Genomic DNA, 27,282 nt, shown 5'->3' with positions numbered 1-27,282 from the left:
AGTTAAGGAATGGCCAAGTTTTTTGATGCTCTCAGCCACTCTTAGCGCTTTTCTCAGTGCCGCTTTCAATCCCATAAAGCACCACACGAGCGTTTAAGTTCAATTTACACAGGAATGAATTGCAAACAAATTCCAATGTTTTTACTACCTTTCTGGGCGTTGAATGTGGCAGTTGCTCTGCTGTCTATGCAGGGTCAGAAATCTGTTGGATTTCATCAAAAATATCTTAATTTGTGTTCTAAAGCTTTGAACAAAGCTCTTGTGGGTTTTGAACTCAAAGTGAGTAATTAATGACAGAATTTTTATTTTGGGATAAACTCCCTTTAAGCTTTAAAACTTCAGTGCCTATTCATTGTAATTGTTTAAAAATAATGAGGAGTTCAGATGCTAAAGACTCTAAATCCATCTGACGTATTTCTTTAAAATTAGCATTTCTTTCTGGCTACTTTGTATAGGTTTCTATGTAAGTACCAGTACTTCTGATTGGGCTGAGGCTGAATTTTAGCGAGTTTGAAGTATAAGTATTTGATGGATGCATAGTATGTGTCAGGAACATTCACTCAGTATCATTAACTCATTTTTGACCAAGATGGCTTTTAGCTGGATTTGCATCTGAACTCTTCAAATGACTAGTGCATCATTCAAAATTTCACCTTTTGTGTTTCTCACAAGTCATACAGGTTTAAAATAACATGAGGGTGAGAATTTTCCTTTTTGAGTGAGCTGTTCCATTAAAGCATCAGTCTTATCTGTCTGTGGATTCCAACCTGAGAAGTAGGCCAGTACTGACACTAGAGGGTCAAAAAGAGTCATTGAGTGAAGAAATCAAATTATTTTATACATTATCTTTGCTCTCCGGGGAGCCTCACCTTGTTCTTTCCATGTAACGTAAGATAGTGATGAGGTCACCTTCAGTGGAATGAAAAGCTCAGAGGTGTCCGCTGACATAAGTCATTAAGTAGTCAGTAGTGTTTTATTGTTGTTGTCTGTGTTTTAACAGAAATTCTGAATGGAGGGGTGTACGTGGACCAGAACAAGTTCCTGTGTCATGCCGATACCATCCACTGGCAGGATATAGTGAAGAATGCTCGTCCTGATCACCTGGTTGTGCCATCTAATAGCAGCAGCTCATGTGAGTACTGATCAGTCAGAGTGTGATTTGTTCAACCTGATCTCACAACGAAAACATACCTGTGGTGCGAAATACGTTCCACCATGTACGTTTCGTGACATTTTTGATGTGAAATGTCCACTGAGTGGCATTAAAAGTGTTTTCCAGAGGAACAGATGAACATACATATAGTATGTTTTATGTGACGTTGGTTTTGTACGTGTCACTGCAGTTCTGACTTGAAATGTCCATTGAGTGACTTTTTTTCAAATAACGTACCATCTGCACTACACCTAAACCTACTGGATAGTATGAACAAAAGTGAATGTGATGTAAAAACACAATTGCAAGCATGCCGTTTTAGCTTATTTTTCGATCTCTCATCTTCTACTCTTTTATTGTGAGTCATGTTTTTCAGGGGATTCGTACCCAAGGATACCGTATCGTAAGTCCAATTCCATGCTGGCTGAGCTACCAAGCAAGCTTGTAACACTCGGAAAGCAAAACATATGGAGCTGTAATCATAACTGTGTACAAAAACAATTACAAGTGCTTGCTGTTTTACTGCCTCTAGTGTTCATTTCTGATAGAAACTGCAGTGATTTGTATTTATTGGTACGTATTTCGTGTCTTGTGAAAAAGGTCCCACAGGTACGTTTTTGTTATGAGATCAGGTAGGATTTGTTGATGCACTACTGTTCAGGTTTGCTTACCATGGCTGCACTTATTTGATTCAAAATACATTGAAAATATATTGTGACATTTTTTGTATGCTAAAATTTTATCACTGCGATTGCAAAGCTGAATTTTCAGCACCCATTACTGCAGTCTTCAGTGTCACATGATTCTTCAGAAATCATTATAGTATACTAATTTGGTTCTCAAGCATCTTTTATTATAATTATTAATGTTGAAAATAGTTGTGCTGCTTGATATTTTTGTAGAAACTGTGATACTTTTTCAGGATTATTTGATGACTAGAAGTTTCAAAAGAACAGCATTTATTTGAAAAAGAAATCTTTTATATCAGTGTCTTTATAATGTATTTACAGTCACTTTTGATCGATTGTGTCCTTGTAGAATGTAATGAATTTCTAAAAAAAAAAAAAAAAAAAAAAAAAAAACATACTGACCCCAAACTTATTATAAAAGTATAAAAGTATAAAAGTATCCACCCACCTATCCACCCAAAATTAAAATTCAGCCACTATTTACTCAGTCCACACCTACAGTTGGGGTCAAAAGTTTACATCCCTCTTTCAGAATCTGCAAAATTGGATCATACAAAATGCATGTTTATTTAGTAAAAGCTGTTTACATATAGTCCACAAGAGAAAATAATAACTGATGGACTCATATGCAACTATTACAGAAGGTTCAAATGCTCACTGATGCTCCAGAAGGAAAAACCATGCATTAAGAGCCAGCTGTAAAAACTTTTGAACAGAATGGAGATGTGTACATTTTTATTATTTTGCCTAAATGTCTTTTTTTTTTTTTTTCATTTAGTACTGCCCTTCAGAAGCTACAGAAGGTAGTTGCATGTTTCACATGAGACAAAATAAGTTAAATTTACCCTTGTCTTCAAATTCAAAATTTTTTCACTCCCCCGGCTCTTAATGCATGGTTTTTCCTTCTGGAGCAACTATTACCTTCTGTAATAGTTGCATGTGAGTCAGGGCAAAAAAAAAAATTGCATTTTACTGGACACAAAAAGAAAAACTTGTTCCTTTTTTATCATACAATGAAGCTGAGCTGTCAAGCTCCAAAAGCATTTTAAAAACACCATTACACAGTTCATGTGACTATTTTATGCTGTTTTCATTTGGTCACTATAGGCTGTTATTGTATTTTTAAAAAGAACAAAATTTCACCTTCTGTGTATCATGTTTAACAGCATATGGCACAAGATGAGGGTGAGCTGTAATTTCGGGGTTAATCTTTAAAGAAAAGCTCATTTTTACAGCTCTTAATAATTTGGAGAACGTGTCCAGGCTCACGTTATATCCAATCTATCAATATTCTTGATTTGTTTTGCATCCCCACTCTCCAAATCAAGGGTGTTGAATTTGTAATCCACTATAATCTCTTAGTGTTTTGGGGGAGGGATTGTCCTCATTGATTTTTTTTAGTTATTTAGTGAGTGTATTTACATTGGCTGTTTAAAAAAAACAGCAGGGAATAAGCAGTGCACCTTTCACCAATTAAAATGCAATCCTGCCCTTCAAGCCAATGCTTATCAATTACTGTTTTCCAATATCTGTAACCTTCAGATTAGGTTAGAAGCAAGAATGAGAACCAAAGAGAAGCAGATTGTGACGATCAATGTAAACATTAAAATCAACCTAATAAGACCTTGAGCATTTCTGTCATTATTTAAGTTCAGTTTCAAACCTGAATGACATTCTCATGGCCAGGAGCTTCCAAGCTCAAAAAAGCAGCATAAAAGCTACTACTTTCATATGTTGCTCTTGGGTCCTCTTTGGAGCTATACAGTGTGGAACACCATCTAATTTCCATTGTATGATAGTAAGCAAATGAAGATGGAATTTTCATTTAGGCTGAGCTATTAGAAAGGCAATGGAGCAGCCCTTTCTCACCATATTTCATGAAACTTTACAGCGAATGACAGAGAAATCAAGTACTGAGAGTGTAAAAAAGGTGATGTTTAAAAAGAGGAGATAGTCAAAAGTGCCTGGCCCATGTAGTTGAACAGACTAAGCCACTAGTGTAATTACTCTTAACTGAAGTGGAACAGGGACAGAGGACAACACTCCATCAGTCAGCCATGCTCACACTGCAATTACCCAACAGTCAATTAAGCTTGGGTGGCAGAACAGCCACCGCAGATGAGTGTAGCAAAGCCATACGGGCCATCTCCTCTGGGGCAGGGAGGATTCGGGCAGAGCTCTAGAGAGTCGGGGAGAACATTGTTCTGTCAGTCAGCGACGACTCTTTCCCGTTTCATCAGAAAAGGGTCAGTGCGGATGAAAAGAGTTCTGTCCTAAAGCGGAATGATCCAGATTGCCGTTACTGCAATGAAACATTATGACAGTGTATGAGCAATATGATGACATAATGGTACGGATAGTGTGATGAGAATGCACACCTAAAAATGTAATTTTAAGTCAACATTTGACTTTTTAAAGACACTGAGTGAATGTAATTTTAAATAAATATTGTTTGTTTGTGTAATATTTTAGTAAAATGCAGTCATCTGTAATGACTAAATGTTTTATCTTTCCTGGTTGCAGGTCAGAGGTGTCATAGAGGATGCAATGGACGCTGCTGGGGGCCAAAGGAGGACCAGTGTCAGAGCTGTGAGTATCAGAAACTCATTAATGACTTCATAATGGTCAAAAAAGTGGGTCAGTGAGAAATAACACTTCCAGAAATCCTTGCATTCAAATTTATCCTATTGAAATGAATGGATTCACAACGTAAATTCTACTTTTCAGTTACCAGACCAGACCTTTAACCAATACACCACCATCCTTTTGATGATCAGAGTTTTTTTTTAGTCATTTTGCTATTTGAAAATGAAACAATAAAAATAAAAAGTTCTTATCCCAGAATCATGGCCTAGCTTTTATCACACATGTGCTAATGATCTGCTAGTGTTTATCCAGGCAATATGAGTTCAAATCTAGCTTGTGTCATTTCCCAGTCCCATTTCCCAGTTTTCTGGTCTTTATACTACTGTATCCACCAAATCAGCCAAATAAGTTGCTTTCACAATATGTTAATATGTTGCTTATTTGGTGTAACGGATAGAACACTTTCACATTTATTGAAGGAATTTGAACTGAGTTTAAATATTATATTATATTATATTATATTATATTATATTATTAAACGCCTAATTAATAATTGAACTGTTCTGTTTTTCTTTTTTTAGAATTTAATTATTATTTTGTTCATATATTCATTTTTTTTTTATTTTTCTAGGTTTAGGTAAAGAATGACACAGCACTGTAAAAAATATTTTCTTAGGTAACATAAAAATGTAAAAAAAAAAGAAAAATTCAATAAGTATATCAGCTGAAATTTTAAAAAGCTATAACAATATTTTTGTGCGTAGAAAACTAAGATTAAAATTAAAGGTTAAGATTAAAATTAAAGGGATGGTCTACCGGCATTTTTCGAAGACTTGATTGTGTTTATGGGGTGTAACCCCAGTAGCATGTGTATGCTTCGTTTTTTAAAAAAATCACATTATTTTTCACATATTCTACACTGCTGTTCTGTTCTCCTAAACACAGCCTGTTGACTTCCTGGTTCCTCCCTCAGAAATTCGCAGTGGGCTCAGATTGGTTTGCTGGCCCAGTGTGTTGTGATTCGAAAAAACGACTAGTGCATGTGTGCATGTGCGTGCGCCCCTTACCATAACAGGAAGCTGCATGTTCCTGGTGGCGGGGTTTATGTAAATTTCAGGGTTTGTGATGTCACTAACCCAGGAAGTAGCTTGTTGTAAGCCTTAAAAAGCAAATTCTGTAAAAGACCATTTCTCCCTTTGCATTGAACTTTGAGCGTCGTAACTGTTTCTTTGCAGATGGTGTTTATGCTTAAACAGCCATATTTCACACTAACTAAAGTTAAAAAGGTGAAATTGTAATCTATGACCCCTTTAAGTTCAACCACTGATGAACCACATGAACTAGTTTAATGATGTCCTTACTACCTTTCTGGGCCTTGAACGTATCAGTTCAAAAAAATCTCTCAGATTTCATTAAAAAATATTATAACATGTGCTCCGAAGATGAACGAAGGTCTTACAGATTTGGAACATCATGAGGGTGAGCAATTAATGATAGAATTTTAATTTGGGGTAAATATCCCTTGAAGTTAAAGTTACAAGTTAGAACTGTAATGTTTGGTATAACGTATGGTTTTGCTCAGCAATAAACCCAACATTGGTTGAGACCATTTTATAAAAGCATTAGGCCACTCAAAGCCACGCATTACAGTGATTTTACCTCAGTTTAGGGGGATTTAGGCACTCTATTTTAAGGCTCTAGAACACTGTAACAAACAACCCTTTAGTGGCTTTTTAATAATTTTAATATTTCATATTACTTTGCATAGCATACCTTATCAAAAAGAATGGAGTAAAAAAATCTCTGTGTAGTAAGTTTTACTCATGAATATAATATCTAGAGTCTGCAAAGGTAGCCGCCAGAATGAGGTGAAGAGTCGTTCCACTCCGTGAGAGTTCTCCAGCTTTCTCCGCAGGCTTGGTACGGCACCTCCAGCAGGCCGTGGCACGTCGCTGCCCTCCCAGTGGGGGATAATTTAAGAGAAAGAGACGGGCAGCTTGACTCTCCCTCTCCTCTCACATGTAACAGCAGAATCCAGCTGCACTTAAAACTATCGAGATTAATTACTTCAGGTCCCTCAAAACTTTCACACGTTGCCAGATCCTCTGTCTCTGTCTTGCACACTTCCTCTCAACAAGCTTGATCACAACACGCTATAACTCTGATTTCCCCTGATGTGCTCTTATAATGCAGTCAAATGCTAAGTCAGACTGCTCAAAAACATGTCATTACCACTGCTTCGAAAATCTCACTAATGCATCCGTAAGGATCTCTTTTTAAGGACAAAACACTCAACTTGTACTGGATTTTTTTTGCCACTCTATTGGCAGTTAGTTTGCATTACAGTCCTCTTGTGTCATTAGCATGAGCTGGAAGAGATGGAAAGCTAATAGGAAGGCCCACACATAATATGCACAAGATCATTTCTGCAGAAAATGTTCCACTACATTTGAATGCCTTTCATTGACAAAGTTATAGATATTCCCATATTCATATGCAGTTCATATAGAGCCAAACAGGAGTTTGAAACCATCCTGTGGTCTCCCATCACTGTTTTATTGAATTTAGGGGTGAATTTGTCAATATTTACAAAAAATAATATATATATATACATAATTAATATAAAATATATATAAATATATAATATATATGTTTTACTTTTTTTAGCATAAGCTTTATTATTATTATTTTTTTTACGTTTCAAGATTTTCTGGATGTTTCAAGTGCAGAAAATCTGGTGATTCTGTCTGGACCTGCTAATAGTATTTCTGTGAGAGCATGTATCTGTATTCACGACAGTTTCATCACACAGATGAGCAGAGCAGAGCAATTTCCTTTTCCAGAATGGCAGGAAAACTCATGTACCTGAAATTTGTACTGCCCTGGTGATATCATCATTTATTCATGTAATGGACAATCATTTTTATAGACTTCTCCATATAGTAAAATTGTATGGCGGGTCAAGTAGGAGAAGATGAGCCTTTCCCTTTCACAAATACACCCTAATTAATCATAATGTCCCCCCTGCTTCCTCTTTCCTCTCTTTTCTGCAGATGTACCTGTCATTTCACTCTGTCCCTCCATCTGGGTACCAACACACCCTCATTCTTCTCGCTCAGTTTTGTTTTCATTCCATCTTCAAGACCTCTGAGAGAAAATCTGTTACTGATATAGAGAAACCATTTATTTGAACAGGCGCTTCTGTCTCTCTGTGGCTGTGTTCTAAATCTAGCAAGCATACTAACTAAAATGGAACTACATAAGTAACAACTCCAAACTTTGTGCACAATAGACTCTGCACACAGCTGTTTTCAGTAGAGTTTTGCATTAGCTTGTTGCTAAGTTAACTTTGTGAAGCTCCTTACAGTATACAGTAAATGTGGTTCACAGCACACAATATTGAAAAGTAATGTAATATAAAATATCCATATTCTTTATTACATTTTATTTGTTGAATTAATTGTTTACAGTACTGTTCAAAAGTTTGGAGTCCGTCATTTTTTAAAAAGAAATCAATACTTTTATTTAGCAAGAATACATTAAACAGATTTTTTTTTTTTACATTATTGCAAAATACTTTTATTTTTTCTTAAAAATGCTGTTTGTTTGAATAAAAAAACTGTTATTACAGTTAACACTTATTCTAATAATATTTCACAATATTACTAGTATTTTTTAATCAAATAAATGCAGCTTTGGTGAGCATAAGAGACTTAAAAAAAAACCCTGAACTTTTTAATATATTTATGTTATTTTTAAACAAATTAACACTTTTATTTAGCAATGATGCTTTAATTGATAAAAGATATTTATGATGTTGTGAAAGATTTAAACTGTTATTTTGAATTTTCTGTTTATCAGTGAACCCTGAAAAAAATGAAATTATTGATTATTGAAATAATTGTATACAGTACTGTTTAAAAGTGTGGAGTCAGTATTTTTTTAAAAATAAATTAATACTTTTATTTAGCAAGGATGCATTAAACTAAAATAAAAAAAAAGATTTTTACATCATTACAAAATATTTCTATTTTTTTTTCTTTTAAAAAATTCTGTTCATTTGGAAAAAAACAAAGCAGCACAACTGTTTTAACACTAATCATACTAATAAATGTTTCTTGAGCACCACATTAGCATATTACAATGATTTCTGAAAATTCAGCTTTGCCTCCACATGAATAAATAGAATTTTAATATATAGTAAAATAATATAATTGTAAATTATATTATTCCATTTATTTTAATTCTAACAGTTATTCTATTTTTTTTGTTTTGTTTTTTTTTGTTTTTATTTGTTTGTTTTCAGCTTTGGTAAGCATAAGAGAAAAAAAGAAAGAAAAAATCTGTAGTAACCCCAAACGTTTTTATTATTTTATTTTATTTTAAACAAATTAACACTTTTATTTTATTTATTTACCATTTATATGGTAAAGTTTGTGTAACTATTTTCCAAAAACACACATAACAGCATATAGGTTTGTAACAACACAAGTAAATAATGACAAATTTCAAATTTTTCTGTGATCTAAAAATGTTGCAGACATAAGCAGCTCACTAGGTTTTGGAGCAGAGCCTGTTCTCTCGTTCTTTTTTTGTCTAGTATGTTCTGATCTCATTTAGATAGTCCTAAGCAAACCTTTGCACCACCTCCACAAAGACACTACATGTCACCGCACTGCACCAGATAAGTCTGTTCCCTCTCCTCTCCCCTCATCTCGCCATCCTCACCTTTCTTCTCATCATGGCGGTTAAATCCGCAGCTCGCCTCGCCACCAGCCGCCTAGCTTGAGTAGTCTTAATTGTCGAAACGATAAGGACGAAGTAATTGGAGAACTGTGCGACTGTGAAATGGATTTGAGTTCCATCTCGCACTAATGAAGCTATTTAGTAAGTTGAGAGCGTTAAACATTCTCGTCGGATTTTTGCCTAGCTTTCCTGTCATTTTTGCAAACTTAAATCTGAATTTCTCTCCAACCCAGTGGATACTGAGTAAATATTTCAATCTAGTGTATTCAAATAATGTTTTTTTTTTTATAATTAGATTTGGAATCAATTTGTGAATTGCTAAATGGGGATTACATCTAAACAAGAGCGGCGCTTCTTGACCTAAAATGTGTCTGCGCCATAAAACGCGGCAGTTGAACTGCTAATGAAACTCTCAGAGGCTAAATATTCTGTGCTTTATAGTCTTCTGTGTACTTTATCAGATTGATGGTGTGTAATTGCCAGAGCCGGATGTTTTTTAAAAAGCGTGTTTTATGGCAAATGAATCAACATATCATCGCTCTTCTGAGTGGGCCTTTAGTTCAGTGCGATGTCTTTTGTTTTTGTAAAATAGCCCATTTTGTGTGTATGCCGTAATGGCTTGCGCTGCCATAATGGCAGTGGTAAAGTGGTGTCTCAGAGGAAGGCCAGTTCACATCCATTGAATCTGTTCATATAAAAACTTTTATACACATGCCTCTCATAGTGTATTGAATATGTATCTTTGCATAGAAATACATATTGTTCAAGTCTTATAGGGAGGCTGTTATGGCAAGGGACACTTATGTATGTTAATAATTCAAGAAACTTTTCTATTGACATTTGTGACCCTGCACCAAAAAAAAAACTGAAATTGAGAATACATCATCTGAGTAAATAAGCTTTCCATTGATGTATGGTTTGTTAGGATAGGACAGTATTTAGCTGAGATGCAACTGTTTGAAAATCTGGAATCTGAGGGTGCGAAAAAATCTAAATATTGAGAAATCACCTTTAAAGTTGTTCAAATTAAGTTCTTAGCAATGCATATTACTAATAAAAAAAAATAAGTTTTGATATATTTACAGTTGGAAATTTACGAAATATCTTTATGGAACATGGTCTTTACTTAATATCCTAGTGATTTTTGGCATAAAAAATCGATAATTTTGACCAATTTATGTATTGTTGGCTGTTGCCTTTAAAATGACTTAAAATACATATATAATAACAAAGAGGCAATAACAATTAGTTCAAATAAAGTATTAAAAGCGAGTAATAATCATACTGTTTTATTGAACAAAACTGGTAAAATACATACCTCCAGTTTCACGGACAAGGCTTAAAGGAGAAGTCCACTTCCAAAACAAAGATTCACATATAATGTACTCTCCCCCTTGTCATCCAAGATGTTCATGCCTTTCTTTCTTCAGTTGTAAAGAAATTATGTTTTTTGAGGAAAACATTTCGGCATTTTTCTCCATATAATGGACTGATATAGTCCCCCGATTTTGATCTTCCAAAATGCAGTTTAAATGCGGCTTCAAACGATCCCAAATGTGGTTGTAAACGATTCCAGCTGAGGAAGAAGAGTCTTATCTAGCGAAATGATCGGTTATTTTAATAAAAAATAATACAATTTATATACTTTTTACTGTATAAACACTCATCTCGTCTTACTCTGCCTGGACTGTTTTTTCTGGTTCCATCTCATGTTTTCCCTCAACTTCGAAATCGTCCTATATCGCTGTTTTACCTTTTTTGTTAAGGGTGTTTGATCTTCTTTGCATGTTCACTTTGCAAAGACTGGGTCAGTACTTCTGCAGAGACGTAGGATGATTTTGAAATGATTTTTGAAGTTGAGGGAGAAAATATGATTGGAGTTTTTCGACACACCCTAACTGTCTTGAGCTAGAATACACAGAGTTCAGGGAGAGCAAGACAAGATGAGCGTTGAATTGTATTTTTTTAATGAAAATAACCAATTGTTTTGCTAGATAAGACTCTTCTTCCTCAGCTGGGATCGTTTACAACCGCATTTGGGATCGTTTGAAGCTGAATTAGGAATTAGGCTACACTAACGCTGGGGAACCCCACCAAAAAATTTGATTTTTTTTTTTTTTTTTTTATTTATACATATAAAAGCTGAATAAATAAGCTTTCCATTAATGTATAGTGTGTTTGAATAGGACAATATTTGGTACAGTTTGGTACAGATACAGTTTGAAAATCTGAAATCTGAGGGTGCGAAAAAATCTAAATATTGAGAAAAATGCCTTTAACGTAGTCCAAATGAAGTTCTTAGCAATGCATATTACTAATCAAAAATTAAGTTTTGATATATTTACAGTAGGAAATTTACAAAATATATTCATGGAACATGATCTTTAATTAATATACTATTGTTTTTTGGCATAAAAGAAAAATCGATCATTTTGACCCATACAATGTATTGTTGGCTATTGCTACAAATACACCAATGCTACTTAAGACTGGTATTGTGGTCCAGGGTTACATTTTAGTTTAAATGTTATAGAAACGTATTTGGGAAAGTGTGTATAATAAGAGCTGAGATACTCACTATAAATTCCCTGTTAGACTTTGTTACAGTTCTTTTAAAACATTACTAATTTTTAGTTTTTAATGGCCATTTTACTTTCTCTCTGATCCTTAACAAATAAACAAGTTGTATCTGTTTGACTTTCATCGTGACTGGGTGGGCCATGTTTCTGATCACTGATGTGTAAATGCGGATGACCATGTGATAACTTATTCATGTAAAGTTGCAGAAGTTCACAGCTTAGTTTAAATAAATTCTCTTTTTGTACTGTGAAACAAGTTCTTAAAGTAATAGCATATTTCGGTAATCAGTGCATCTTGCATGAATATTTAAAATATAAATATTCACTTAGCATGAGATCATAAAAATTGGATGTATAGTAATTATACTAAAATGTTTTAAGTAGTTTTAGATGAAGTGTAGCATGTTACCCAGCAGGAAACTGCTGCCACAGCTTGAAATTTTTAACAACACACCCAGATCTGTGTACGTCTGAATTCTCTCACGCTTAGAGAGTCTTACGAACTCTTGATAAGAATTAACACACATTTGAAAAGGGGCTGTGTGGTGTGCAGTCAGCCCGAACAAGCATGCACATACAAATGCTGCTGTGGAAATCCAATTACAGCATTTTACAACCACCATGCTAGTAACACACACACCCTCACATTCATGCGGGAGCTGAGAGATAAATAACAATGACAGTCTTTGTACGGTTTGAGTAAGGAAAAACTTATGTAAATGTGATTTTGTACATTGCTGCGTTCCAAAACCACTATTCATCACGTAACCATCACAGTGGCTAGTTTCAGGTATCTTTCAAATTAGCTTTTGAGATGGAGCAACAGTTACTGAGTAAAAGTCAACATGTATACAGCTACTTCTGTTCAACTTCTGCTCAAAAGTTCAGAAAGGTCCCTAAGATTTTTGTTCACAGGTGAAGGTTATAATAAACCCAAACTCACAGCAATATGCAGAGATGGAGTTTAAGGTGCTCCACACATGTAAATAATCACTGTTTGTGTGAAGCAGATTTAACTCACTGGAGCCGCTCTAAGACGCATGTACTTAATCTGCACACATGAAATTGTAGCGTTTGTGAATTCAAAATAGTATTATGTTTTAATTATAAGTTTTAAATGCGTTTAGTATATCATTTAGCCTTGGAAAACAGTCTTATAATGCGTTTAATAGATTCTCGTCTGTGGAATGCGCTACTTCCGGTATTTTGCCCGTTACTCGACACGGGCAAAATGCAGTCGATGATTTTTTTTTTTTTTTTTTTTTTTTTTTTTTTTTTTAAACGAGTACTCGAAATGTATGGAGGAATCATGACAGTCCTAATTGTATTTAATTCCAAACTAGTTAACGCTTTTCCTTAGCAAGGATGCCTTAAAATAATAAAAGTTGGCAGTAAAGACATTTATAATGTTATGAAAGATTTGAATTCTGTTCTTTTGAATTTTCTGTTTATCAAAGAATTCTGAAAAAATATACTGTATTTCAAATTTCACCAACGTATTAAGCAGTACAACTATTTTAAATGATCCTGGCAATCCTGGCAACGTACTAAAAGCTACAGTACGTTAGCCAAGCTTTCATGTCTGCGTTTGCATCCTTACGGTTCATAAAGGATATTTCTGGCCTTATTTCAGAAAGCTCCCCAAGCTCATTCAGCAGCTACACCGGAGATGTATTTTGCGTGCCATATGGTAGGAATTACTGGGAATGTCTATATTCATTACTATGAGGATCACAAGCAGAAATAGGGAAGCAGCGCTGCTCTGTGATCACCATCACTCTGCAGTTAAAAGACTCCACATCCCCAAATGTTCTCCTTGGTTAGAGCTCTGTTTACTCACAGTATGACTCTTACTGGCATCCAGACAGCTGTGTGGTACGATGAGGCGTTATGGTTAAAGAAATGCAAACTGTCATCAGAAAATGCATATTTCACTGACACTATCTCTATTTCTTTCTCAGTGACGAAGACAGTGTGTGCCGAGCAGTGTGATGGCCGCTGTTTTGGGCCGTACGTCAGTGACTGCTGTCATCGTGAATGTGCTGGGGGCTGTTCGGGACCAAAGGACACAGATTGCTTTGTATGTCTTCAGTAACACTCGCAAACACTCAATCATAGTAGGGACTGCAGTGTCTAGTCGATTAGCTCTTATACTAGGTGATGTTTTTGCTCTGTGTTGACTAGTTACAGATCACATGACTTGAGTTTGTTCTATATGGTGACAGCAGGACGAAAATTCTTCTGTCCACAAACTGTGTCCTTGTGTATTTGCCTGTCAGTAATCCAATATGAAGAGTTTCAAAGACTGAGTTCACTAGCAATTTTGCATGTTACTATTTTAATACCATTTCTTTTATTACACACAATGCACACAGCTGTATTATGCCCATTTCAGACCATTACATGTCATCGTTTCTCCACTGCCAAAGAGGATGTGTTAAATTGGACAATAGGCCTTGATATTAGAGGTACTAACATAAGAAAAGCCAAAATTTGAGCAAGTAGATCTCTATTAATTTTTGTGAATCCATGCTCTCTTTTTATTCATAGTAAGATGCCAGTGATGCACGAAGGAAATAGGATAAATTAAACTAGAAATTCTCGAGGGCACAAAAAAAGTTTCTTGTGTGCATGCAAAAGTCTGTGTTTTTTAATATTATTTGTTTTTTATTTTAGGGGCTCTGTATGTTGTCACTTCGAGAAAATCAATGAAAAAAACCTGAGAAAATACAAATATTTACAGATGACTTGACTGTTTACCAAATATGAAGTTGAAAGTAATGCTGTTTGAATTATTTATGTTACATATGGACTACAAATCTACTGAGAGTTTTGTATATTTGAGTCTGGAAAAGTATGGACTTTTAAAATGGAGAATGTTTAGGAAATCTGGCATCATAACTTGAGTAAAAAGTTAAAGGTAACATTTAAAAAAAAAAAAATTATCAACATTAGTTCACCCTCTGGGTTCTGTGGGATTTTTGGACCCCAGCAGACAAAATGAACTAACTTTTGATCATAGTTAATGTTCATTTCAACATTTACTAATACATTGTTAATAAAATTATTTAATGGACCTGAACTAACATTAACTAACAGTGAAGAGTTGTTGTTGTTGTTTAACTCCCTGGGTTCGACAAATGCTCAAGCGCGGTTTGTGACAGTTTTTTTCTGATAACTCCTAAAGGAACTTCAGTTACTCATTTGTCATTTTTGATCGTACAGATAAGAGCAATAACTGTAAAAGGCCTACTTTTATTTGTATACACATAATAATAACAGCAAAACTTTGTGCTTTTATAAAATAAAGAAAACAAACAGAGGTTAACAAAGATTAATAAATACTCTGACAAATATGTTGTTTATTGTTTGTTAATGCATTTAATAATGTTAACTTGGGACTTTTTTTATGGAAGCCTGTTTCTGCCACTGAATAAAAAATTATAAAGGTAATTGTGACTTTTTATCTCATAATTCTGACTTTTTTCTTACAGTTGTGTTTTACAAACTCACAATTCTTACTTTTTTTTTATATGAACTTTTATATGTAATTGTGACTTTTTTCTCAGAATTGTTTATATCTCGTAATTCTGACTTTATAACAATTGTGTGTTCAGTCAGAATTATGAGATATAAACTCACAATTCTGAGAACATATCAGTCTTTTTTTCATATCATATCTTTTTTTTTCCCTCTCAAAACTGGGCTTTCTAACTCTCGCAATTGATATCTTTTTTTTCCCCTCAAAACTGGACTTTGTAACTCGCAATTGTGAGTTTGTCACACAATTTTGAGAAAAATTTAAGAGTTGTGAGAAAAAAGTGAGAATTGCAAGATATAAACTCAATTTTTGCAATTGTGTTTATATCACGCAATTCTGAGAAAAAAATTCTGAATTGTGAGTTCATATCACGCAATTCTGACTTTATAACTTGCAACTCTAAGTTTATATTCCACAATTTTGAGAAAAAAGTCAGAACTTTTAAAGTCAGTTTTTTAATGTCAGCAGCACTTGGGCAGTGCGAACTTCACAAACTTTTATTGAACCTGTTTATAATTTAAGAGGATCCAAAGAGCATCTTGAGCTTCAAAGGAAGCAACAACATTTGATTCTTTGTACAGAGGAGTTAAATATGCTCAGTGACACAACTTTTATTTGTAAAGCATACAAATATTGCAAAATGTAAACTTTGTTTTATTGTTTTTGTCATTAAATTTTATTTTTCTAAAAATTCAACAAACATTTCACTAGTCATCTGGGTTAATTGTCATGTAGTTGTACAAGCCCTAACTTTACATCCGGCGTCAACATACCCACGCACAGCCCTCTTACAGATGTCTCAGTATGTAATAAATTTTTTCCCCCAAACACACAGACACTCACACAGGGTCTGTCAGTCATCTGCAGCTTTATCAGCCGTCCCATAAACCTGCAATTGTAGAAGTGTTTCAGTAACAGCGGTAGACCCATTCCAGCTCCCTAACCTTATCTTTGAGTTTTTGTTCAGCTGTGATATTCACTTCTTCAAAAGAGATCCATGTTGCCTACAGATGACTCGCTTTTGACCAGAAATCTCCCTATAGGAAATGTTCTTTGCACTGGAGATACCATTAAAATCTCATTTCCTCCCACAATGCCTTGCTGTGAATGAGAGTGGGGGCCACACCTCCGTAGATCTTTTGTTACATGCTGCCTGGGCAGATCCCGACCGTCTCTGACTGCTCCTCGCGCCTCCGGCCCTTGGAGAAAGCGATTTATCGCACCTCTCTGGTTTTTTAATTAGTTATCCTCAGCTGTAATCATTGATATTGTACTTCTCAATTGTTCCCTTTTAATTGAAAACGCACTTTCACGGCATGCATTGGGATTTGGATCAATGCCTTTAATTTTTTTTTTTACATCTCAGCAACTCTAAGACAGAGAGCAGTTCTCATGTGTTTCTGAAGTCTGATTTATAAAGCAAAGAGCTTTTTCTATTCCATAAGCCTGTTTGAATCAGTATTTATTAGTAGCATTGCTAAATATTGCTTTTATGTAATATTGGTTTTGGCTGAAATACCTTGTGGGTTGAAGCTGATTAGTAAAGCTGTTTTGACATTCTTCTAATGTTCAGTTTGTCAGCAGTTTTATTAAATAAATGTGTATTTCTGTCAATAACCTTGTTTCTTTCTGTCTAGGCCTGCACTAATTTCAACGACAGCGGTGCGTGTGTGACGCAATGCCCTCAGCCCTTCGTCTACAACCCCACCACGTTCCAGCTGGAGCACAACCCGCGGGCCAAATACACATATGGAGCGTTCTGCGTCAAAAAATGCCCACGTAAGACAGACAAAGAAAACGAATACAAACATGTGTATGCTCACACGCATGCTTCTAGCCAGATCTTTCACTCACATAAATGGATATCAGGTGCCACGTCGAGGCGCGTTCACATTCGGGAATGTAAGCATGTTTCAGATTGAATGCAAATGAGGCGGATCGGCTGCACCTGAGTCCTCGCGCTCCTCTGAGTCCCTGATGTGGTGTGGGACGCAAGTAGAGCCCCAAGAGTGAGACTGTCTGCTAAATCTCACTCAGCTTCTTCACCTCTGGTTTCCCCATTGACTTGAGTGAGAAAAGAAGGAAAGAAAGAAAGTGTATTTGTATGCCAGGGGTCTTCAACAGAGTATCTGTGGCGGTACTGCAGGGGGTCCACCAATTTTTGTTTGATCTAAATATAATTAATGTGAAAATATCAAAATATGCATTTAAAAACTACATTAAGTTAACCCTCATGTTCTGTTGAGAATTATGTTTATTTTTGATTCTAGAAACCAATAATATTTCTGTAAAAATTTTACTAAATTTATTTTATATTTGCATGATTTTATTAAGTTACTTAAATCTTAGTAGAGCGACATTATAAGACGATGCATCCTTTTTTTTTTTTTTTACCCCTTTTCATGTGGTTTACAGAAATGTGACTGGGATCAAATATTTATTTATTTATTTATTTATTTATTTTTTTTATTAGCGCTTTTTTCACGATACATATCGTCGCAAAGCAACTTTACACCAAATTGACATTTTTACAATATATGTAGTAGTAGCTTGATGTACATATGGTAGAGATGTGTGGTAAAGATCAATTAATGACGTAATCAAACAGACAAAGAACACTATAAATTAGTAGCAGAATTCGGTAGTGCTGTATGATGTTTCAGGGTTGGTATCATCTGAAGTCCTCTGTGGGGCTGGCATCATCTCTTTTGTCCCCAACAAAAGCACAGTTTTCACAGAAATATTAAGCAACAAAACTGTTTTCAAAACAAATGGATCTTGATCATCAAATCAGCATATTAGTATGATTTCTCAGAATTGTTTATATCTCATAATTTTGACTTTATAACACACAATTGCTAGTTGTAAAGTCAAAATTTTGAGATATAAAATCACAATTCGGAGAACATATCAGTCTTTTTTCCTCTTAACACTGGACTTTATAACTTGCAATTGCGAGTTTATATCTCACAATTCTGAAAAAAAAGTGAGAATTGCAAAAAAAAACAAAAAAACAAGTGAGAATTGCAAGATATAAACTTGCATTTTTGTGAGTTTTTATCTTGCAGTTCTGACTTTATTTTTCACAATTGTGAGAAAAAATAATTTTTTTGTAAGTATATATCACGCAATTCTGACTTTATAACTTTATAACTTCCTTCGTAAAAGTTTTTATCACGCAATTCTGAGAAAAAAAGTCAGAATTGCGAGATAAAAACAGGCTTCCATACCTCTTTGAGTGCTACCAAATTAAATTCAAAACTAACATGAATTTCAGAATATCAGAATTTTTTTTCATTACAAATTATATGATCAGATAGCATCAAATATTTTGTCCCCAACAAAAGCACAAAAGATCTTGATCATCAAATCAGCATATTAGTATAATTTCTGAAAGATCATGTGACTCTGAAGACTGGAGTAATAACTGCTGAAAATTCAGCTTTGTCTTCACAGGAATAATTTACATTCTGAAATATATTAATTAGAACACAGTTGATTTACACTGTGATATTTCATAATATTAGTATTCTTACTAACTGTAGTTTGATCAGATCAGCCAGCCATATGAAACTTAAGCGGTTTATAAAATGTTGTGTTTAATCAGAAATGTCATAGATTATCAACTTGATATTTTAATAATCAGTATGTTTTTGAGCTACTAAATTGTCTAAGCTATTTAATTGCCTGAACTAAATTCCCACAGTCATAGATAACCTCGCAATATCAGGGAATTTGAAACTGTAATTTCCAGGTTATGCAAATGAACAAGACCCTAAAATATTTAATTGGCTAGCAGGCTAGAAATTGCTCTTTTTGAGTGGCAACTCTATAAATATCATGAACATATGGAAGACTAATAGAAATTCATTTGTTGAGACGTGCAGGAATCCTGCTTGAGACCCCAAACAGAACATAAGGGTTAACTTCAACCACAGCGCAATATTTTATTGTCCATTGAACATTAAAATGTATCAAATATAATTGAAATGTCATGTTTTATTGGCTTTGCAATTTCAGCACCATGACAAAGAATGTAATGCAACACATTTTTAAAATAGAGGATTCCGGTTTCTTTTCTGTTTCTCTTTCCGATGAGAATCAACCTGATGGTAGGGGTGGGTGATATAACACGATTAACCAGTAGAAATTTGTCATCGGTAGAGATCTCAGATACACTCTCACGTGACTTTGCTGTGCTACATGGTCATGAAAACTTATCGTTTGCATGTGTTTTTAAGCACTGTGGTTTAAAATCAAGTGATTTTAAGCTGTTGTAATGCAATCGGCAGCAAAAGAGAGCTCATTTTGCTATATGTGGGCGCGCATGTGAAGGTGGTGCTGATAGAACACGGAGGTTATTTTTCCTGTTTAATAGGCCTTGAACGGTTAAATGCACACACTTGTATGTGTCTTTGCAAGTATTCTCGTAAACACAGTAAATTAGGTCTAAAGTAGAAGTTCACTTTTAGAGCAAAAAATTCCAGATAATTTACTAACCCTGTTGTTTTCCAAGATGTTCATGTCTTTCTTTCTTCAGTCGTAAAGAAGTTATGTTTCTTAAGGAAATGGTGCGACTCTGTGTAATCCGGGTCAAAACAGTTAGGGTATGTTGAAAAACTCCCATCTCATTTTCATCCTACATCGCTGTTTTACCGTTTTTTTGTAAAGGGTGTTTGATCTTTGCACGTCCACTTTGTAAACACTGGGTCTGTACTTCTGCAGCAATGTAGGACGATTTTGAAGTTGGAGGAGAACATGAGATGAGAGTATTTCAACAAGATAGACAAGATGAGCTTTTGAGGTTACAAAGTATATAAATTGTAATTTTTTTTAGAAAATGACCAATTATTTCACTTTATTTCATATTTATTTTTATTACCAATTATTTCACCTTTTTCTTTGGCTGGGATCATTTAGAGCCCTTTGAAGCTGCACTGAAACTGCATTTTGGAAGTTCAAACTAAGGGGCACCATAGAAGTCCACTATATGGAGAAAAATTCTGGAATGTTTTTCTTAAGAAACATAATTTCTTTATGACTGAAGAAAGAAAGACATGAACATCTTGGATGGCAAGGGGGTGAGTTCATTATCTGTAAATTGTTGTTCTGGAAGTGGACTTCTCCTTTAATAAGAAGAAATATCAATTTACTTTACACAGTGAAGAATATGCAGTGTTTTTATACATTTAATTATGCAATATAGGTGGCATATCTTATTTATTGTTCTGCAGTAGTTTTTTTTTTTTGTACTATAGCTTGTAATTAGTTTATTTAATCGCAGACTGTTTACTTGTTTTCAGTGAGCTTGAGTTGTTTTTTTTTTTTGTTTTTTTTGTGATGTTGACACTAGCGACAAGAATTATGAAAATTCTTTTGCATCAAACATTTTGTTATCATAAAGACCTTATTTGAAGCAAATATATGTATATTGTGATATATACAATATCACCATTAAATAAAACTACTCATATCGTCATATAAGATTTTGGATATATCGCCCACCCCTACCTGATTGGCCAATTATCTAGGAGTAGGAATCTGTCATAGCCCCTATCATATTTTTCATTGAAACAATGAAAGTTTCCCTTGAACTGACCTGACTTCTTTAGAAAAGAGAGAGAACGGTGAAAAGAGTAACAGCGGAAGAATGTAAGGGAGCTGTGATAACAGTGATGATAGGTGAGCATGAGTGCCATTATTTCCCTTTGCTGGACCGCCACTGCTGCAGAATGAAGGGTTTGCACACTGACAGACGCCCACTCCAGTGCTCAGTCCATGATGTATGTTATTGCGCAGTACTCAGAGACCCTGCCCAAAACCCAAACCACCCTCCACAGTCACGCAAGGCCATTTTATTCAATGTGGTGACAGTGAAATTCTCAGTTTGGCTATGTTTCTTTTGCCTGTCAGGGTTCTGAGGGTGAGGGCTGTGTTTTTACCTAGGGTTATTTGTTCTTCTGGCGCACATGTTAAATCTAGTGCCACGTAGGAGTCTGAGATTCACGTTACATGTAAGAGGTGAAGAGAGACGTCCATCTTTCTTTATCTGTCCCTCCCTGATCCCCTCTCTTCTCTCTGGTGATGGATGCCACACTGCACAGTCACCGCCGGAAATGGGCTCTTTCCATCACGCACACACACACACCACAGTCATGGTCCCCACTGCGTCTGTGCGGATGTGTTAATGGTTTTTGTCTGAGAATGGATGTTTCTTCTCTACCATTTCAAAATGTCAATGGCCTTTTTCACAGAGATTGCTTAGAGTTTGTTCAGGGGCACACCGGCATCTGACCGTTTGTTCTGCCTCTGTGTGTGGTGTGACAGATAACTTTGTGGTGGACCACAGCTCCTGTGTCAGAGCCTGTCCCAGCAACAAGATGGAGGTGGAGGAGAACAGGATCAAGATGTGCATCCCCTGTACTGATATCTGCCCAAAAGGTAATTACATGCATCATCAAAGCTCACCAAAATGCCATACATTAGGGCTGCCACAAAATCAAATTTCCAGCTGTCAGTGCCAATACTAATGAAATTTAACAATGTGTGATACCAAAACAGAAGCTACTGAACACACTCCTTTATTTGTATAATTTTAGCATGATTTATACACATTTATAGCATTTAATAATATATTTATTATTTTAAGTTTATATTATATATTATAAGTTTATATATTTACAAAATATTAATATACATTTATATTATATCATTATTTATATATACTGTATACAGTCAAACCAAAATTTATTCAGACAGCTTCAACATTTCTCACATTATCACAGTTTATTTGCTATAGTTTAGAAAATGGTAATAAAATATGAAAAGAACTCAGAGTTAAACTGTGTCAGAACAAATTCATCTTTATAATGTCAGATAACTTTGATAGAAAGGTATGTAATGGATTATAATCAACCAAAAATTCAGACAACTGTAGTATGACAATATTTACACAACTATCAGTACTTTGTTGACCAATTACCAAGCAATGCTTAATTTTGTTCAGTCTCTGGTGTAAAAAGATTGCATTAGCAATTAAAGAAAAACACATGGTCAGGTCAGAGTGTCTAAATAATTTTTGGTCCCAAATTTTTATCAATTTTACTGGTAGTCCACTGTACAAAGAATTTTTGGGTGTAATATCTCACAGTTTACTTTATTTTGCTATCACTAGTTACATAAATGAACCATAGTGTCCTGCACCCTCTAGTAAAAAAAAATCAAAAATGATATCTGTTGTCTGAATAATTTTTGGTTTGACTGTACATTTTTTCTTTGAAAACAAAGAAATTAAACTATTGAATGTAATATATAACTAAATGACAGTTAAAACTACATGATACTACCGATGCTAGACTGGTATTGTTTATTTACTTATTTATTTATAAGCATAAACTTGTAGTGAAGTTTTCAAGTTACTCTTTTTATTTTTACTACACCTACCTTTATGGCCATTAGCTGGTCTAAATGGATGATGAGCTAGAAAACGTGCTAGACCTCAGGTTAACATACTGTAACATACTTTGGTTAAAATTTCTCAATGGTTGTGTAAAACAACACCCTTTTTACCATGTCAAAAACAGCTCTGTGCACATCGACTTTCGGGGCATGTCTCTTTAAATGATAATGAGCTCCAGCTTATCCCACCCCTCTCTTCCATGTATGGCTCAGAGGTAGTCTTATTCAAATAGCTAACTATCTACATAGAAACTGACTGCAAATTGAAACAGCTCACTGGATGACATAGTTTTAGACTCAGGAAGCCCATAACAAACTGCTTCTCTGAGCTGGCAGATACGCCAGAAACCTAACTAAATGCAAAAAAGCTAAAAAAGTTCAAATTTTATCTGATGTCCCCTTTAAGTTGAAATGGCCTGATTTTCAATAAGGATCTGGATCTTCTTCAACCAGTGCAAGATGCTTTCAGTATCGTATCATTTTAGCTCAGTTGATTTTTTTTCATGACAGAGGTGATGAACACAAAGTGACCACCAGCCTCGAAGAATAAATAACTATCAAATTAAACATTTTTCAATAGTGTGACATGTCATTCAGCTGTTATCAGGATAGTGCAGCCCTTCCAGTAAACAAGCTACTTTGTCCAACAAGCAGCGGTGTATTGTGTCAAAACAATGCGTTACAGTACATGTATTGTGCACAGCGAACAGAGGCAATAAACGGTCTTCTAGAATGTCATCGCTCATTTAACATAGTGTAGTCTAATTAATTTAAAGTACTGCACTAACTGCGAAATTAAAAAATCTCTTTATGTATTTAAAAAGATATTGCTCTTTTAAATAACTTCTTTGTTGTTAAAAAGCTAGTTCATCCCAAAATGAAAATTCTGTCATTAATTACTCATCCTCATGTCATTCCAAACCCCTAAGACCCTCTTTCATCTTCAGAGCACAAATTAAGATAGTTTTGATGAAATCTGCGAATGCACTGTGAGGACTAACATGGAAGAGAAGAAATAGCTGAATAAAGTTATTTTTGTTTTCTTTGTGCACAGAAAGTATTGTCGTAGCTTCATAACATTACAGTTAAAGCACTGATGTCACATGGACTATTTTAACAATGTCCTTATTACCTTTCTGGACATTGAACGTTTTGTGCTGCTGTCTATGCAGCCTCAGAAAGCTCTCAGATTTCATCAAAAATATCTTAATTTGTGTTCCGAAGATGAATAAAGGTCTTGCAGGTTTGGAACGACTTGAGGGTGAGCAATTACTGCCAGAGTTTTAATTTTTGGGTGAACTATCCCTTTAACTTTTTCTTAGTAGCTTGGAGCATAGTTAGCTTAGTTAGTTTCCCCGAAAGTGTAGCTGACTTTAGTTTAATGACTTCAGATAATGAGTAGAAAAATGAGTTTTCACAGTTTTACAGCAGTAACAGTAATGGTATATTATAGAATGTTACTTTGGTCAAAACATTGCCTACCAATTTCTGACATTCACCACTGAGTAATTATTCTTTCTCCCATTTTCATCAAACATGATCTGAAATCTCTGTATTACAAAACTTTCTGGTATGTTTCAGCATGCGACGGGATCGGCACTGCCAGCCTTCAGATGGCTCAAACGGTCGACTCCAGCAACATCGACAGATTCATCAACTGCACCAAGATCAACGGAAACCTGGTGTTCCTCATCACAGGCATTAAAGGGTGAGAGTGGCTCCTTCACACCCTCCGTCGGCTCGCTTCACATCCATTACACTCTGCTTTACAGCTGAATATCGGATATTGGATTGTCGGAAGCCATTTGACCTATCCTGCTTCTTTATATCAGATAACATCAGCTTTAATGATACAGGAGGGGATTCATGTAGGAAAAAAAGCACTAGAGAAACCCTTCACATCATGGCTGTGTAAAAGAAAAAACTACACTGGCCGGTTTAATAGCACGCATTAACAGCGCCATTAACACACTTTGCGAGTTTAGACAGTCAAGCAAGACCTACGAGACCCTCTACTGATTCTCAAGACGGCTGCAGTTAATGTGATTTTATATGAGAAGTGCACTGCCCCCTCTTTATATAAGTGCTGTGAAATATTTGATTGTCAGACTGTCAAGAAGTCATTTGACCTCTGGTTGACCCATTCCCTCCAGTGGCCTTTTTCTGATCCTGCTGCGCCTGATTGGCCGGCCCTCTAACCTCATATAGCTGACTCTGCTCTTAAAGAGCAATCCAGGGCCAACAGCCGCAGCATGCTGGGAAAAGCCATGTGCACATATACACACATCCTGATGACAGATGACATCATCTCCACCACAAACTGTGATATGGAGTGCACATATTTCTTACACGTATTCCCCACACACACTCTCACACACGCTGCGTCAGCAGGTGTTCTGGACACATCCTCCCCGAAGATCTCCAGCTCAGTGGTGCCTTTAAAACCTGCTGTACTGCTCAGCAGAACAGCATAGAGATTTGACTTAAAGAGAAAAATGTAGACAATTCAGCATATTGGGTCAGCTGTTGATAGTTTGCACTTCTTGATTCTCTAATAATAATGGGCTTGTAGTTAGGTTTGGGAGCTTGTTACATAATCAGCTTCATCTGTTAGCAAAATGGCGGTAAAGTGGGGTAAGATGATCCATTTTTTACTTATGTGGTCCTCAAGATAAGGGAAAATGAGGCAGAAGTACAATGAAAAGATATATAATAAATTCAGTTTCCTATCAGTTTAAGTTATCAGAACGTATCTATGACAAAGGGTTCTAAAAATATAGTTTCTTTAAAAAAAAAACTGTTCCTGTGGCTCAATTTGCCCCAGGTTAGGGGTAAGTTGATCCGAGTCAGGGGGTAAGATTCACCATATGGGTGAAAACTGACCATCTGACTCAATCTGATTCAGACCCATGTGAAATTTTAAAGATAACTTACCTCTTTTAAAAACATAATAATCAAATTTCATTTTACAAAGTCATATTTCTTTTCTTAAAGCTAACTTAAAATAAAACCAATCAAATGAAGTTTCATTTTCAGTCTTTAAATGTTTGCATTTGTGAAACAATGTGTTGAACGCCAAAGTTTTAATCTTCCCAGAACCAGACTAAGCAGAGAGTTTGCTGAGTAAATTTTAATAAATAAATGAATTAGAATAAAGAAATAAATGTCACTGAAGCTAATAAATATTTTAGTGAAAAGATTCTTGGCATGGGACCTTTTCTGCAATGTCCATCCAGCCATTAGGGACTACAAGTGGAAAGGTATATTTGATTATAATGTGATGAAAAGCATCTTCTGGTTCTCAAAGCAAGATTTGGTGCACTTGTACACTATCCCTATCAAATAAACTACAAATAATATCTGTATATATAATAAACAAACCCAGTTGTGTAATATCACATTAAAATGCCAGTTTATACTTAGAAATCTAACTTCAGCATGGGGTAAGTTAAAGTGCTGACTCAACTTACCCCAGAGCATTTGGCTCACTTTGCCCCATAGCTGGCATTTTCGAAAAAAAAAAAAAAAAAAAAAAACTAGCTTGTTTACCGATTCAGGCTAATATTTAGCTAAATGATTTGCATGGTTTTATACTTTGCTAAATCACCTAAATGCATCACATATTTTTAGACCTGGATACATTCGTTTTGAAGTAACAGCCATTACATCTGTTATGCTAAAATTTTACTTTGACAATCCAAAAAATAGTTTTTAGAGTAAATGCCTTCCACACCTCCCATTTTTCTCCTTTTCACAGTCTGCCAGAAATGATGTGTTATTCCAAAATACATGGTCACATGACAGTAAAAGTGTACAGTTGCCAAGACACAGGCTTGGGTCAACTTACCCACTGGCTCAACTTACCCCACTGTCTCCTACTGCATATGTATATTTGCATCAATCTGCATGTCTTTTACAGGGATGTGTACCACAACATAGAGCCCCTGGATCCAGAGAAACTCAACGTGTTTCGCACCGTTCGAGAGATCACTGGTAAGTTACAGTAGTATAGTATCATGTTGTTAGCTTAGCAACGTGCTAACACAAAGTGAAATCAGTCGCTAAATAGGTTCCATAACATTTAGGGTGCTAACATAGAAGGTAGGAAGCAAATCATCATCTTATGTTTTAGAACAGAGCCTTTAATATGCTTTCATAAAGAAAAAAAAAATAGCTGATTCACATGTCTGGATTTACATAATCCACATGTCTTATTGAGAAATACATAAAAAACACATGGAACAAAGCACAGAGGAAGATGTAGTGTTTGTGCGTTTGTAGATTTGTGTGTGAGGGAGTGTGTGTTTGTACGAGTGTCCATTTCTCAGCGGGGAGGCCCTATATATGATGAATACATGATGAGGGAGATTTCTTCAACTGAGGAGTGCTTCCCAGAGGAGAGCAGGGTTCTTGGCTCGCAAGAAACATGAAAGCAGTTGAAAACAGTTCGCTCTCTCTCTCCCTTTCACTCTTTACCTCTCTCGTTCTCTCTTGCGGTGGTGACAGCGAAGAGGGCTCTCCAAGTCAGTG

General features: G+C 35.3%; 1 protein-coding gene across 3 annotated transcripts in view; it reads left to right on the top strand.

The window, feature by feature from the left end:
• LOC127170958 (receptor tyrosine-protein kinase erbB-4) overlaps positions 1-27,282 on the top strand; it is a 391,542-nt gene that overhangs the window by 264,286 nt on the left and 99,974 nt on the right. For all 3 annotated transcript variants that reach the window (XM_051119332.1, XM_051119331.1, XM_051119330.1), the window contains exons 4-10: positions 1,001-1,132; positions 4,366-4,431; positions 13,715-13,833; positions 16,932-17,073; positions 21,622-21,735; positions 24,334-24,460; positions 26,672-26,745. In XM_051119332.1, the coding sequence (XP_050975289.1) occupies positions 1,001-1,132; positions 4,366-4,431; positions 13,715-13,833; positions 16,932-17,073; positions 21,622-21,735; positions 24,334-24,460; positions 26,672-26,745 (774 nt within the window). The remainder of the gene's footprint in view (positions 1-1,000; positions 1,133-4,365; positions 4,432-13,714; positions 13,834-16,931; positions 17,074-21,621; positions 21,736-24,333; positions 24,461-26,671; positions 26,746-27,282) is intronic.

Source organism: Labeo rohita, chromosome 9 (assembly GCF_022985175.1).
Source record: "Labeo rohita strain BAU-BD-2019 chromosome 9, IGBB_LRoh.1.0, whole genome shotgun sequence".
In the NCBI taxonomy this organism is placed as follows: Eukaryota; Metazoa; Chordata; class Actinopteri; order Cypriniformes; family Cyprinidae; genus Labeo; species Labeo rohita.
Note: the sequence above shows the minus strand (reverse complement) of the source record. Positions and strands in the feature narration are given on the sequence as shown.